Source organism: Cariama cristata, unplaced genomic scaffold, assembly GCF_000690535.1.
Source record: "Cariama cristata isolate BGI_N322 unplaced genomic scaffold, ASM69053v1 scaffold24631, whole genome shotgun sequence".
Classification (NCBI taxonomy): domain Eukaryota; kingdom Metazoa; phylum Chordata; class Aves; order Cariamiformes; family Cariamidae; genus Cariama; species Cariama cristata.
Genome location: NW_009600178.1, coordinates 4834 through 20057, shown reverse-complemented (window position 1 = coordinate 20057; position 15224 = coordinate 4834). Strand labels below are relative to the sequence as shown.

At 35.7% G+C, this 15224-nt stretch overlaps 1 protein-coding gene across 1 annotated transcript in view; it reads right to left on the bottom strand.

The window, feature by feature from the left end:
• The window catches only part of HECTD2 (HECT domain containing E3 ubiquitin protein ligase 2), a gene marked incomplete at its 5' end in the record, with an annotated part of 33737 nt that extends 18917 nt beyond the window's left edge, over nucleotides 1–14820 (bottom strand). Inside the window, 8 exons of the mRNA XM_009709952.1 lie at nucleotides 449–597; nucleotides 1959–2068; nucleotides 3183–3228; nucleotides 4137–4201; nucleotides 4810–4899; nucleotides 5828–5930; nucleotides 8347–8485; nucleotides 14691–14820. Of these exons, the coding sequence (XP_009708254.1) occupies nucleotides 449–597; nucleotides 1959–2068; nucleotides 3183–3228; nucleotides 4137–4201; nucleotides 4810–4899; nucleotides 5828–5930; nucleotides 8347–8485; nucleotides 14691–14820 (832 nt within the window). The remainder of the gene's footprint in view (nucleotides 1–448; nucleotides 598–1958; nucleotides 2069–3182; nucleotides 3229–4136; nucleotides 4202–4809; nucleotides 4900–5827; nucleotides 5931–8346; nucleotides 8486–14690) is intronic.
• Nucleotides 14821–15224: the final 404 nt, after the last annotated feature.

Genomic DNA, 15224 nt, shown 5'->3' with positions numbered 1-15224 from the left:
ACTTGAGGTGTATATGCATGGCCTAACTTGTCTTAGATACTAAATACTTCTGTGTGGGTAAGCCAGTTACAGAAGAAATTCTGGCAATTACACATTTAAAACAGCTTCTTTTATAAATCTAAGGGAAACCTTAACCATCAGTTACTTCTGTGGATTTTTGTTTGAATGATGTTCAGCTGTTGTTACAGGAAAATGATGCCTAGCCATTACCCTCTACTGGAAAGCAAGTACAAAGACTTGCCAATAGATGTTTCTGGTACTTACTACTTTTTGGCATTTTATTGTAGTTTGTGCTGTGCCACCTCTCCTCCGAAAAGAGGAGAGGTTTAAACTATCACCCCCCCCCGCCCAACACGACTTTCCTAGATGTGTGTGTATACACACACACGTACATATATATATACACACACACACATATATGCATACACAGCTCAAGAAAAATACCTACTAAATAAAGCCAGGACTTTGGTTGCTGATGGAATCCACCAGGTACATTTCACCATAGGTGGAAACTCTTCAGGTTTTGCAGGAAACAGGCGTAAAGAAATAAATTGCAGTAACCTGTCCACCAGCTGCTTGAACCTCCTCTGTGAAATCCTAAACCAAACATGTTGCAGTTACTCTCATGTGATCACTGTCCACACTAGAGTTTATATTATCAGATTTCAATGTTATTTTTCAAAAACATGCTTTTGTCCTATACATAAAAGCAAAATTCCAAATACAAAGTTTGAATAAGCATGCTTTTAAATACTGGCACACAGCAGTGCTCTTAAGTGCACCCCTAACTATGCTTTTTAATGTCTGGGATTAAAAAAAAAACAAACCCCAAAATTCTTAACTATTTCACTCCACAATCTGAAAACTGAGGAATTCTCAATTTTTTATTTTGAGATCCTTGGTGCTATTGAATAAAGAGTGCAAAGTACTTCATACACTTGTGACAAGTGCACATTTTAAACGATGTGCTGCACCACTTCCATAATATCACAACAATACACATATATGTGTAGATATATTAGAGCATCCTTTTCTAAATAAGAGCTCTCCTGTTTTAATGGTTTAGATTACTAATACATGTTTTAAGAACAAAAACATCATTATGCCTACTGCATCATTAACCAAGAGGGTAAACCTTATTTGTAAACACCGATTCAAATGAAATCGTCTATTACCACAATTGTAACCAAATGTAGACATTTTACAGGGTAGGGGGAGGGAAATATAATTTCCATCCTTGCAGAGGAGAAAATCCTTTATTAACAGATTCCCTAGGAGATCAGGTAATTGTGAATATGGCCATTCAAACTTTTTTTACCCCAGACTGAACTTTCTGCACAGTCATTATAAGGAAGGCAACATGCATATCAATTTAAAAGCCACTCTTTAGGCAGTTACCCCCATATGACTTTATTAGTGAGGTGCTATTAGAGTTATTTCAATTAATTAAAAATCTAATGTCCTAACTATAGTCTCTCACCACCTCTATTACACTATGAAGCAGGGACTCAATTTCATTTGTGGTTTCCATACAATACAGTAAAGTTACAGTATCTTTTGGAAATTATGCAAGATAAACTTTTATTTAAACAAAGATCATAAAGATGTTTGTGTTAATAATATCATGTAAACATGTATCTAAAAAATTTACATACATAAGTTATTTTGCATGTGTTACGGAAAAATAACTTACATAAGTTATTTGCAATTAAGGCTTTTTGCATAAAGATATCCATTTTTATACATTATATACAGTTTGCATCTATAAATCAGTATCACTTAGTGGACTATGTTCAAATGTACTTTGAAAAAAACAAAAACATCTCTTTAGTCAATTAAATTAACTTTCATATAATTTATAAAACAGTCAACATCAATGGAAATACAGTAACAATTGTAATTCTAAAAATGGAATTTTTAATATTTTTTTTTTTAGGTTGTTTTTTTTTTTTTTTTACTTTTTAGACCAGTGCACTAGGAAATGATGGTCAGCTTCTGTTAAGGCTGCTATCTGTCTTAGCAAGTGAGCATAGATGACATAAGTAGAAGTGTTACTAAATTGAGGATTCTGAAAAAGATTAAAAAAATGTGTTAGGTTAATAAACTGCATAAAGGGAAAAAAGTCATTAGGATTTTTTCTTATGTTTGTTGTTGCCAATACAATTACGCAGGAAAGGAATTCACAAAATTACTGTGACAGTGGTAAAACTATGGAAAAAAAAAAAAAGATTTGCAACTTCTAGTTAAATTTAAAAAATACATAACTTCTATATTGTAAAGATATGATTTTTTTGTTTCAAAAGAAAGCCCACAGATAACAAAGGCAGCACTCAATATATTTTTCCGGATTGTTATTTACTTTGTAGCACACAAATTACACTCTGAGTGATGTACTTTCCATCTTAGTAATAAGGATTCTCATAGCGCCTGTATTCCAGCACATCAGTCCAAACTTATTTTCTCTTCTACGTATGAGTTCACATATTCCCACTTTTCAGTAGGATATATTCCTTATAATTCACAGCTAGTATATCTCCCCAGAGAAGAAAACTACTGTCTCAAAAATTAAATTACCCCCTGATTTTCTCAAATAACAGCAGAAACCTCTCCTTGCGTGGAGAGGTGTTATCTACGCTGGCAAAATTTAAAGGGGAAATTTGCTGCAAATGCATATCAACTATAATAGGAAAGGTAATACATTAACACAGACAGAAATCAGACAATGTAACCAGTCAGACAGACTGGAAAGAGTCTGTTGGATAAAATGCAACACTGGAGAAAGTTACAGCAATATCAAGAAGTGCATATACTGAAACTTTCTGGAAAGATCAGAGTTACAGCATACCAATAAAGCAAATCTAGAAATAAGGAAGAAGTAAGAACAAATAACCTGCTAAAACATTTGTTCTTTCAACCCAGAAAATGATAGGAAACAATTACATGTCTAACCATTTGTTCATAGTTTTAATCTATGCAACCTTTCACCATCAACTGTCTTCCATTAAGCTCCCATTCCCATCATGCATATCCTATACTTCCATATATTAACACATTCTTATAACAGGAAATTAAATGTGAAGTACCTCACATATACAAAGTATCTTGTTTTGCACAGTATACTGGTTTATAGATTATAAGTTAAGCAGATAAATACTTAAATAAAATTACTGTATTTTTCTTACCTGCAAAAGTATACAGTATGCTCTAAGATCATCTTTTGTTCGTGGCCTATGAATGAATGAAATAATAAGCAGAACCATATGTATACATCATACACAAAATAAAGAGTCATGAAATCATTCATTCTGTGATTTAACTTTGCTTTGCCAATACATGTAGAATACCATATTTAAGGATCTTCACTGCTCTCAGAAACTGAAAATGACACTTAAAGATTCTGACTACTCTCTAAAGGCAGTAGGCTATTTTAGCTTCTGTCTTTCGTATCATAACACAAGAGAGAAGGCAAAAAAAAAGAAAAGTCAGAATTAAAGAGTAAGAAGCATTCCAAAGAGGGAAGTCTATACTGTTGCCTATTTCAGGTGACACCACAGAAGAGTTTATTTGCCCCATCTTTGATATTTCCTGCCAAAACTCCCCATAAACTCCTATCACTGCAGCCTCTGTCTTTCTTGCTGTTTATCTGCTTCAAGGTTTTTACATAACCAGAAATACACACGCACCAACAGCACAGAAGAGGTAGTATAAAGTGGAGAAAGGAACAGCCAAGGGCTGGGTCACAGGTGAGTCACAACGAGGTGCTGTCTCTTGCTATATCTTTTTGTGAATCAAACTATGCATTCTCACTTCTATTACTTCTTGCTAAAATGTTATCATCTCCAAACCTCCTGCCTTTGGGCTATCCCTTTCTGCATCCTGCACTGCCCTTTCTATGCTGTTGCCACATGTGAACGGTGGGGGAATGTATGGCTGGGTCTGCCTCTCAGAGGTTCAAAGCCAGTTTACAGAGTTCACGAGAATATTTCAGCAGATTTGCCTGCCACAAAGAGACAATTCTTAGGAGCCAAATAAGTTGTATCAGAACATTTTCTTTCTTCAGCTAAAACAATAAAGACAAAACACATATCAGTTGTAAGTGCTGGCACAGCACTAATGCAAACACTTGTTATAATTACCCTTTCCATTCTTGTAGCAGACCATTAATTATTCCTTTTAGGACTGACTTCTGAACATCTTGAGGCTATGGAAAAAGGAGAGGAAAAATCATACCTGATGTAATTGTACATATTCTGTACAAGATATTGTACAATCAATCAAGTTTGTTTTGCTTGTTATTCAAGCCAGCTAAGGAATCTTTGAGTTATGATGCTGAGCTCCTACGTTTCTTTCCTTGCAGACCATTAGCTGAGGCCTGGAGTTGTGCCAACAATGGCTTTCAATGCTTTAAACACTTAAAAACTGTAAATATAATTTCTAAATTACTCCCATCCTTTTCTAGGACATTTACTAGGCACAGTATCTACTTTTTGCTACCCCATCCTCATATTTTCCTTATTTCCCACCATGCAGTGCCCCATCACAATCATATCATATCTTGCAAGCGGTCTGAGATCTACCACAGTATAAACTGTGGATTACTAGTAGCAAAAATTTCCTCCTCTTTTACTAGTGCAGTTTTCATGATTCTATGGCAATTCTCATGGGACCATTTTAAGTATGTTTTGAGAGATTTGTCAGAAATCGTGCCTATCTGAGAAAAACTTTTGGTATAAATTGCTTCTTAGCATATTTCTTTGTTGAAATAATTGTTACAATGTTTTAAAACATGAATTCTTTTCTTCTACTTACAGTATTTAATAAGGCATCATAGACAACATTCACAAATTTTGCATTGATTCCAGAGTCCTCAATGGTATTAAATGGAGAATTGGTATCTTTCTGTATGTTAGAAAATACATGAAGCATTTTGGTTTTAAAATGTTTTGAATATTTTAGCAATCTTTGAAAAATAAAAGTTCAACAGCAAGTTTAAACAAAACACATACATATATAACTACTTATTTTCCTTATCAAAATAAAAGAATCTAAGTTGCTTCTATTAATATGTGAAAGATGAAGCTAAACAATAGTAATCCTACACACTGGCAATATTCATGCAACTCCTTTCCTTGTCATTCTATTTTAAAAACGTGAGGGGTTCTCAAATAATGAATTACATCAAACTGTCATCTTTCATCTTTGTTGTCGATTCATCATCAGACAAGAGCAACAAAATCATAAGCACTCAGTATTTGTTAAGTAACTAAAAGTCACAGGTTATTTTGCCTAGGTTCAGGCCCTACTGTCCACATTAAATATCATAAGCACATTTTGCTCTGTAATAGGCAGGAAATATTAATTTACTATAATTCAGAAAGTTTTCACACACAAATATGATCTTTCCCAAGGAAAACTGAGTATGTCATCACAACACAAGAACACCCATACTACTTCAGCCTATATCACACATTTTTTAGGGACAGGGAATTTCTGTTTCCAGATTTGCCTGGGACTCTGTATTAGCTGCATTAGTTTGCATGTTTTTAAACTGTAGTTTGTGTAGAAAGTATCTACACAGTCATAGTGTCACAAAATGAACTATATACTGGAATTTTAAAGCTCCACATACACTTGAAGTATAGTTGCTTAAGCTGGAATCAATAAATCAGTGCAATAACATATTGTCTACCAAAGGCGGGTGAGATCACAACAAAACGTTCTTAGTGGCCTTGAGTAACTAGCTGCAAGCCTTTAACTGATGTTTTTGTAAACATTTTGAAGATACAAAGCACTGTAAGTACTAAATAGTATTATGAATTATTTTTACCTTAAATGCAGCATTTATCTCCAGGAAAGAATCAAATGTTGTAGAATAAAAATCATGGACAGCTTTCCAGTCTCCTGAAGACTTAGCCTTTTCCACATCATCCCTAGAAAGAATATATTAAAATGTTGGCAATAAAAGGGTTCAATCTTCCCAACAACCTAGACTTTAGACTGCACTGTAACTCTAAGCTTTCCTCACTAAGCACACTTTGAAGACAGACAAGCATAATATCAGTATCTTTCGAACATTTTCCTTGTCATTTTAAGATCATGGTATTACAAGAGAACAAAAGCATAGTTTTGTGTTTGATACACCTCAGCAATGTCTCTTATTCAAAATGTTAATTCATGGTGTCACAGTTCAGTATGTTAAGACAAATAATTAGCAGAACAGAATTATGCTGAAGATACACTGACATGATAAAATTTCTGACACTAACTTATTTAAGCATGCAGGCTCCTAAACTAGTCAAATTCATTATCATTTGTACAAAATTTAATTTCTTTTCAAATTTTTCAAATAAAACTTAATCTCTGTATTCAACTGTACGTGTTCCTTAAGGAGACAACAAAATCTATGTATTTACTCTTGAAGTCATTTTAAGTATTGGACCTTAAAGCAAGTATCTGTATATGAAATTTTGTATAGTATCATACATTTAGAACAAACAAACAAAAAAACCCCAACCAGCCTTTGAAGCAGAATTTTATTTTAGCTATCTACAATACTGGTGATACAAATCCCAGTTTGCTCCCCCCAAGATAATTTCTTTCTACTAGATATTTTAAAAAATTTATCAGTGGGACATATCAAAAATGCTAATGATTTTTTAATACTTTACTTGGAAGAATAAAACTATTGATAGATAATTAGGCAGCAGTCATAGATACAAAAATCTGAATATGGAAAAAATTTCAGCTCTTCAGATCACCCAATTACCAACAAAGGATCACCTCGTGTCAAATTCTTTTATATCCGGTTCCTTTTCCACCAAATACACACACTGACTAATCAAAAAGCATTTCTTTTCCTCACCAAATGCAGAAAATTTCAAATATGGAAAAGAACAATGAAGAGTATATGCTCACACGTCTCTTCGAGCAACTGTGATTTTTTTTTTCCCATTCATTTGCAAAATAGAAGAACCAGGCTTCTTCCTAGGAATACTTCTCCCCACTTCCAGACCAAGATTATCATACTGTAAAACACTCAAGAGTATTACAGCAGCATAATGCTGCCCTGTGGGTGCTAAGGCAAAAAAAAAAAAAAAAAAGCAGCTACATTTTCTATGAATTAGTAGACACCCCTCTAAGAACACATCCACACTAAAGACACACTCTGCCAATATATGTTCATGTATTGCAGGCAGAATCTCCTAGTGTAGACATACCTTATGCTATTAGTTTTTCAACAAAGTTATGCCATTTCCACAAATGACAGTGTCAACGTCACAATTTTTGGGAACATAGCAATGTTAAGTAGAGGAAAAAAAAGCTCCCTGTTGCCTTGTGCCCACAGCAAACCAAGCAAAGCCAGCAGAACTTTATGCTGTAGACCTGACATCAAGGAAACAGGCTATATTAGTTAAAAACAACTCAGGTTGTTTCCCCGGGGACTTCTGTTAGCCTACCTAAGCCAATCAAGCATCATGTGCCAAGTATCATAAAAGTGCTGGAAGAAATCTAAGGCAGATACATTAAGGGTCTGTACTGATCTGGGAAAACAGAAGTGGAACACAAGACACTATTTCACAACAATTCTACTAGCTAAATCAGTGTTATGGGACAGCAGCATAAATATTGTCTGCACAGATTCTTTAATCTTAAAAATCTTTTTACTTAGATAAACTTAAAGCATACTGCCTTTCATAAAGAAGTGTTAAAATAGCTTACACTTACACTGCTTAAAATTGTGGTCATGTAAGCAGCAAGAATACATGAAAAAATAAATAAGTTTTTTCAATAAAACTTATTGAAAATTAACACTAACATAATGCATGAAGAAAGGTCATCTGCACTTTTAGCCAAAGTTACAAATAGTCCAGTCACATAATCACCACTCCAGGTCCTCAGATATGACATTACATATTTAAGTGTCTGATGTGCAGTGTTTCACACAAGACTGAGAATGCCCAGTACCTCAATGGACAAGAAACACCATAATTGGCAGTACAAAAAAAATACCTAAGATTGAAAGGGATTTTCCAGCCTACAATAAGCCATGAACTTTTTTTTTCAAAACTAAACATCCACTGAATGTCAGAAACTGAATTTCTAACTCTGAAGTACAAGCTTTGCTATTTCTTGAAGATAACAACACTTCAAGCTAGTGAAAGTATTTTGATAATTTCCACAGTAACAGAGTTATCAATCCCACCATCACACCCAGACTAAGTACTTGTCAGTCTTACTGAACTCTTTCCTCATTTGAGATTAACAAAAACAAATCTATGAATTAGGACAAAATGAAGAAAGTCCAAAGAAAGAAAGTACACTTTTAGAAACACCACTGTAACTTACTGAAAATCTTTCACAGTTTTGGTTCGGATGGGAAGGGAAGGTTCAGGAGGAATTGGTGCTTTCAGTTCTTGGGGTAGTGTATCTATAGAGATGCGCTGCTTTTGTCGTACATCGAGGCAAATAGGTGGTAGGTCTCTCACTTATTAAAAAAAGAACAATAAACACCATGCTATCATACACATGAACATTTAGCTAGTAAAATACAGATATATAGGAACTAGGGGGGAAAAAAAAAGAAAACTCACACTGGTTGATTCTACATCTTTAAAACCCTTTACTCATCCAAGTGCTTTTCTTACCATGTGCTCATGCCAGATATGATGGAAACGTTGACTAATTGAAGGGAAATTAAACCCTAGAAACAAAAACTGTCTCCTGAGTTCATAACTATGTCTTCGTGAACAAAGTGTTCCCTCCAGCCAATGGTGGGAGAAAATTGGCCAGTCTGTCTCCTAAGGCCTTCTGAAAGGGAGTCTCTACTATTTTGTGAAGGAGTTCCTGGACCAAGCTGCAAAAAAATGATTTGTGTATTACGAAACCAAAGAAACCCAAGCCAGATTTTCACAACTGAATTGCTGACATGCTGCTGGGAGGGGAAAAAAGAGAAAAAGCAGCAAGTTGGTGACCCATGTTCCAACTCATTATCAGGGAAAATAGTAAAGTATTGTACTTATATAACACACACTGGTGTACATGCAGCAGTATTCACATCACACAAGAAAACCCCAAGTTGATATATAGTTTCATTTTTAGAAATGAGTGCTGCAGAATTTTCATTAAATCTATTTGTAGCCATAGATGCTCAACTTTCTGGACATTAAATCAAGTGCCTCCTAATGTCAGATGCATAAAGAAAGTGCCTATTCTGAACATCACATCAACCTGAACATATGAGGAAGTCAAGCTAAGCAAGTCAGAACATAATTACCAAACAAAAGAATTCAAAGGATGTCATGGAACTACAGAGTTACACTGAGTGATCCTGTTACAGCTGCTGTTTGAAAGAAATTGAGCAGTCCATGACTGGTAGTTATTAATTATGAATAGTAGTGTTGTCTATGTCTGTATTTACAATATATATTGTAAATATTGTAATATAGAAACTGTAACACTGGTGTTCCTTACACCTAAGAAATATCTCAAGCACAACCACACCAAAGTCCAACTATTTTCTGACATACAAGGACAAGTCTTCAGTCAGTTTTTCTACACTGGGATATATAGTTTTAGCTAGAGCTGACTGCAGATCATCTACAGCCTCCTAAAAGAATCTCTCCAATCAATTAAATGCAAAATGCAAGTTTTCCATCTTGCAGAGAATTACTGCTGAAACAGTAGCACCTTTGAATAGTTCTCAATAAATTTGGCTGCCTATTCTAAGTACAAGTAGCAGTGCTTTAACAAGGTCTTTCTATTCTACTCCTTACTTTCTGTTTGATCGAAGAACATCATATTGGGTTTAAGTGGCAAGGTTTTGGCAGCAGGGCGACTGCAGGGGTGGCCTCTGTGGGAAGAGAGATGGGGCTGCCTTCATGCCAGACGCAGCCAGCTCCAAACCAGACCCATCGCTGGCCAAAGCTGAGCCCCATCGGTGATGCTGGTAGCGCCTCTGTGATAATATATTTAAGAAAGGGTAAAAAAACACTGCACAGCAGCTGAGAGAGAGGAAGGACTGCAATTTAAAAAAAAGAAAAAAAAAAGAAAAAAAAGAAGACATAAATCACCCTGCAGATCCCTAGGTCAGTGGAAAAGGAGGGGGAGGAGGTGCTCCAGTCACTGGAGCAGAGATTCCCCTGCAGCCCGCAGAGAAGACCATGCAGAGGCCGGCTGTCCCCCGGCAGCCCATGGAGGCCCACGCTGGAGCAGATCCCCACCTGCAGCCCGGGGAGAGACCATGCCCAAGCAGGCTGCTGGCAGGAACAGTGGCCCATGGGGGACCCACACCGGAGCAGTCTGTTCCTAAAGGACTGTACCCTGCGGAAAGGGTCTACGTTGAAGCAGTTCTTGAAGGACCCATGTTGGAGCAGTTTGTGAAAGACTGTGTCCTGTGGGAGAGATCCCATGCTGGAGCAGGGGAACAGCATGAGGAGGAAGGAGTAGCAGAGATGAAGTTTTACGAGCTGACTGCAACTGCCATTCCTCACAGCCCTGCCCCTGCACTTGGGGGAAAGGAGGTAGAAGAGTGGGGAACAAAGGAGCAAAGTTGAGCCTGGGAAGAAGGGGTGCAGGGGCAAGGAGTTTGGAGTTTTGTTTTGTTTAACTGGAAATAAATTAATATCCTCAAGTCAAGTCTGTTATGCCTGTGATGGTAATTGGAAAGTGGACTCCCTGTCTTTATCTCAACCCATGAGCTCCTTCATCTTATTTTCTCCCCATGTCCTGTTGAGGAGGCAGAGTGATAGAGCAGTTTGGTAGGTGTCTGCCAGCCAGTCAAGGTAAAGCCACCAAAACCACGAAAAAAATATTCTAACGCAGTATACACAAACATCCATTTTACTGGCAGTGTCTTCTCAAATATCCTTAAAATGCTTTTTTTAGTCTGATTTATACCGCATGTTTTTAAAAGGATTTATACGAATTATGACGTATGTTTGGGATAAAAAACACCATATAAAAGTGTCCTCAAAAGTCAAACATATTAAACCAAAATCTTCTATGAATTGTCTAAGAACTCTCTAAGTCTTTTCTAAGAGTAGTTGTTTTTTAAAATTAACTAAACATGAAAGTAGTATCACTACTCCACTGCCTACTCCATTTATCACAGCAGGGAAATAAATGCTAACAAAATCCCGAAAACCCAAAGGCAGATTCTTTCCACTTATGCTAATGACAGAGACACTGCCATTGTGACTTAACTTAGCCACCATTAATCAGACAATATTAGATCAGAGCTGCCCTCAGTCCCCTGAGTATGGCATCAATTATAGATATGGAACCTTGACCACTCTGACAGCTGGAATTTAAAGCTATTTAAAGAGATGAGTAGTGATTTAGAAAACAAAGTGGACACATAGGTACTAAATTAATTCAAGTCAAGGTGCCAAATAATCCTGCCATGCAAGTGTTCTGCTATTGCACATCATTCTCTGAAAGCAGGATGGACTGACTTAAAAGAAACTAAGAGTATGTCTTATTTTTATATTCTGAGAAAGACAAGTCATTTTCATTTAGCTCTCATTCTGTCTTCTCAATTTTAAATGGATTAAACATTGAATTATAACCAGATGAATACACTGAAATGAGGAAAATATTCTCTCCATATCTGTAGAAGAGAGAGAGGCTGACAGAAGCCATTTCTCATTTCAGTAAATTGAGGCTGAAGGTGCTAAGCTGGTAACTTCCACCCTGTCAGTGACGCAATTTTCTTTGAAATATATACAGCTTAAAATAGATATACCAAAACTCAGTTTTAATAACATGTTTAATAAATACTGTCAACTTCAGTATGTTCTGCTATAATTCAAGTTTATTTGTAAACAGATTTATCTGCCTATCTGACATTCAAAAATATTAATTAAGATCTGTCACTTGAGTTCTGTTGAGGAGAAACTTGAAACTTTATGTATTGTGTCAATAAGCAGCAATAATACAGTATTAGAAGACAAGAAAAAGCAATAATTTCTGGCTGTTTGCCCAGTTATATCAAGTAAAAAGACTCAGCAATGCATGACTGCTTAGGGAATGATCAAAAACTTTGAGGAAGAAAATCTCATTGATACAAAGCACAATTGACTAGTACAAGGAAATTTAGGGTGAATGAATTTAGAACAGCAGTTATTTTCACAGTGACCAACACAGCTACTGGCAGACGAAAATTTTCAAAGTAAGTAAAGCAAACAAATCCTACTTGTACTTGTAACATTATAAAAAAACTAGAACAATCTAGTTCATATATAGATTTCATACCAGATCATTGTGGCATTAGAAGACTTGTTATATAAATTCAATCTCTGTGGCAGCTACATAGCAAACAAACATCACCCTAGCTTTCATGCTGTATGTACCAGCACATCCTTTTCCACACTTTTGTTTTTCTATGAAATTAACATTCTTTGAACTCAAGTCTAAAGTATTACCTGTATTATGCACATATATACACATTCAGAGAGATAGCACCTGCATAGATAAACTGAAAAAACCAACCAAGCAAGCATTATTCCTGAATAGCAAAAGAAGCATTTTTAACTAAGAAGTTTGTCTCAATCTTTATTTTTTTCATAGCATACACATACCTCCTCAAAAAATTTTTAGTGCACCTTGCACTGTTAGTAAAATAATCTGGTTTTATATAGGCAGATTACCCTGATCTTGAAACTATCAGAATATCTGCTGAATTTTACACATTGAGCTCTATTTCAATAATATATCCTTGACTATAATAAATATTCCCATGCATTAGTGTGGCGAAAATTAACAATCAAGTACTTATGAGGCAGCAATTACAACCAGGACAGTATCATGTGCAGCAAGAACTGAGGGCACTTCAAGATAGAGAGGTGTTTAGTTTATCATTCTTGTCATGTACAAAAAAAAAAAAAAAAGGGCAGGGGGTAGATTTCATCTGTTTAGTGAAATGAATTCTGCAAAAGGGCACTGTATTTTTTATATTGCTTGGCCCAATATTAGATTTCATTTTACTTTGTCCTAAATTTTATTAAACAGCAGGCTTTCATATCATAATATAAGACTGTATTAAGCAACTATTCAGACAGAAGTTGGACAGGAAACAATTAAGGCTTAAATAATGAAAGACAGTAGCTTGGAGTCTACGAATCAACTGCATGCGTGTTGCTTTCAAAAAGACTAGTAGTTATTAGTAGTTAATAATGACAAGAGGTCACATTTAGCTTCTGAGGAAAATATTCCCTGAGAAAGGCAAAACATTTTATTTCTGAGGACTTTCAGATTCCAACGATTATTTACATGCAATTCACATATGAAAACTTTTCTTTAAAAATACATAGGTGAGAGCAACGGCCATCTGAAGGTTGTTCTTCCAGCTTTGTTAGTTTGACCTTACATCACTTTCTAAGAATCAGCAGAGCTCTGACTCACTTTGCAGCATCTTCTTTATGCCTTACATCAAGTACTGCCCTCAAGAACACCACTTCTATCTTAATTCTGGTAAGTTATGCAGCAGTGGGAGAATTCTTCACTGGCCATTTCCAGCCACCTTGGTTTCTTTTGTGTAGTACAAGTGACTTGAGCAAAGCACAAAGTGTTGTCCTAGTCATCATTTACACATAATTGCCTTTTGTGTTTCAACGATTGCCTTTTTTTTTTTTTAGTAGAAAGCATGTCCTTACTCCATAACAAAAATTGCTTTGGGAAAAAAAAAAAAAAGAGAGAGAGAAAAGTCTTGCATTGACTTTTACAGTATAGCTAGCAAGGATACAAAGATTATTTTGGTAAGGATCCCGTCCTGCAACGTGTAAGCCATCTTTTTCTGCACAACTTGAAACTGACAATATCTGTCTGTAGTTTTGTTTCAAACTCACACTACTGAGATCTCTTTACTAAGCCTCTCTTTGTAGCCTTGAATTCATTGAGTGCTATAAAGACTTACGAGAACCACAGAATAAGACTGAGAGGGACCTGCTCAGAGGCAAGATCAATACAAACCTGATAAATGTTTGTACAGCCTTTTATCAAAAGTTCCAAATTACTGAAATTCCATATCCTAGCCCAAAAATCTAATAAAAATGTCAGGTCTAATCACAATGCCATCTCATCAGGATTCATGATTCTAGCCTAACATACTGAATACACAGCTCCACTTTCTATCTTTTCATCAATTATCACTGTCTCATCATACCACAACCACCTTCTTTCTCACCTTTAAAGCTCTTCAGAACTTACCAATCCTTGCCTGTGAATTTTATTGTGTGTCATCACTGGTTGTCATCGTCACTGAAAAACAGCAACTCTCAGCAACTGTCTCCTTTTAAAAAGCTCTGTGATTTCCTCCCCCCTGCCATCCTTCAGATGTCAATAGAAAAATTTTCTCCACAAAGTTCTGACACAATTTCTAGAGAAACTGCCATCTGACTGCAGCTAGACAAACAGTATCTGCAGGTGGACTACTGAATCTAACTTTCTTTAAAACTTCAGATGATTATTTCATCCCCCAGGTCTATTTGTTTTTCTTATCCAACTTGTCTATATGAAATAACCTCTACAGAGAATGGACTATCCTATCACTGCTGTACAATGTACAGCACAACATAATGTAATGAAATCTAGATTCCTAGATTTTCTGGCACTACCACAATACAAATATTGGCAGAACACTGAGCATCTTCTTAAATTGGTAACTAAGTAACACAGGGCTTTTATTCTCTTACCATTTTTGATGTTGGGTATAACAAGTTGCGTAGGCGAATTTCTGTTTCCGATGCCTTCTCTCTTTTGGTTGATAGTTGTGATGAAATTGCTGAAAGTGGAAAACTGATTTTTGGCTCCTCTCTCCAACCCCTGTAATTAAGATGACAGCATGCTATAAAGGGCTAATACACTACTGCAAGAGTAACCTTACTCATGAGGTATTACACAGAATACTTAAATACTTTTTATCTTGAAAGCAGAGTGGTAATACCTAAATAAGACATAAATAATGATTCTGCAAGTTACTTTCCAATTGAATCAGTAGAGATACCATAAAATTCCTTTCCATTATATTCAAGAAGTCAAGTATTAATTTGCAGTATATGAAGATATCCTTGGACTACCGTGAGGAAAACACAATACTATTAAAATGCTTTTGACAATATTCTAACTTTCTGTATCCTAATTTCTAACTACTTTGATATTCCTCACTACATCCAGCTCACTTTAAACAGATGAAAGCGTCACATATTCCTTTTTCCAAATAACCCTAA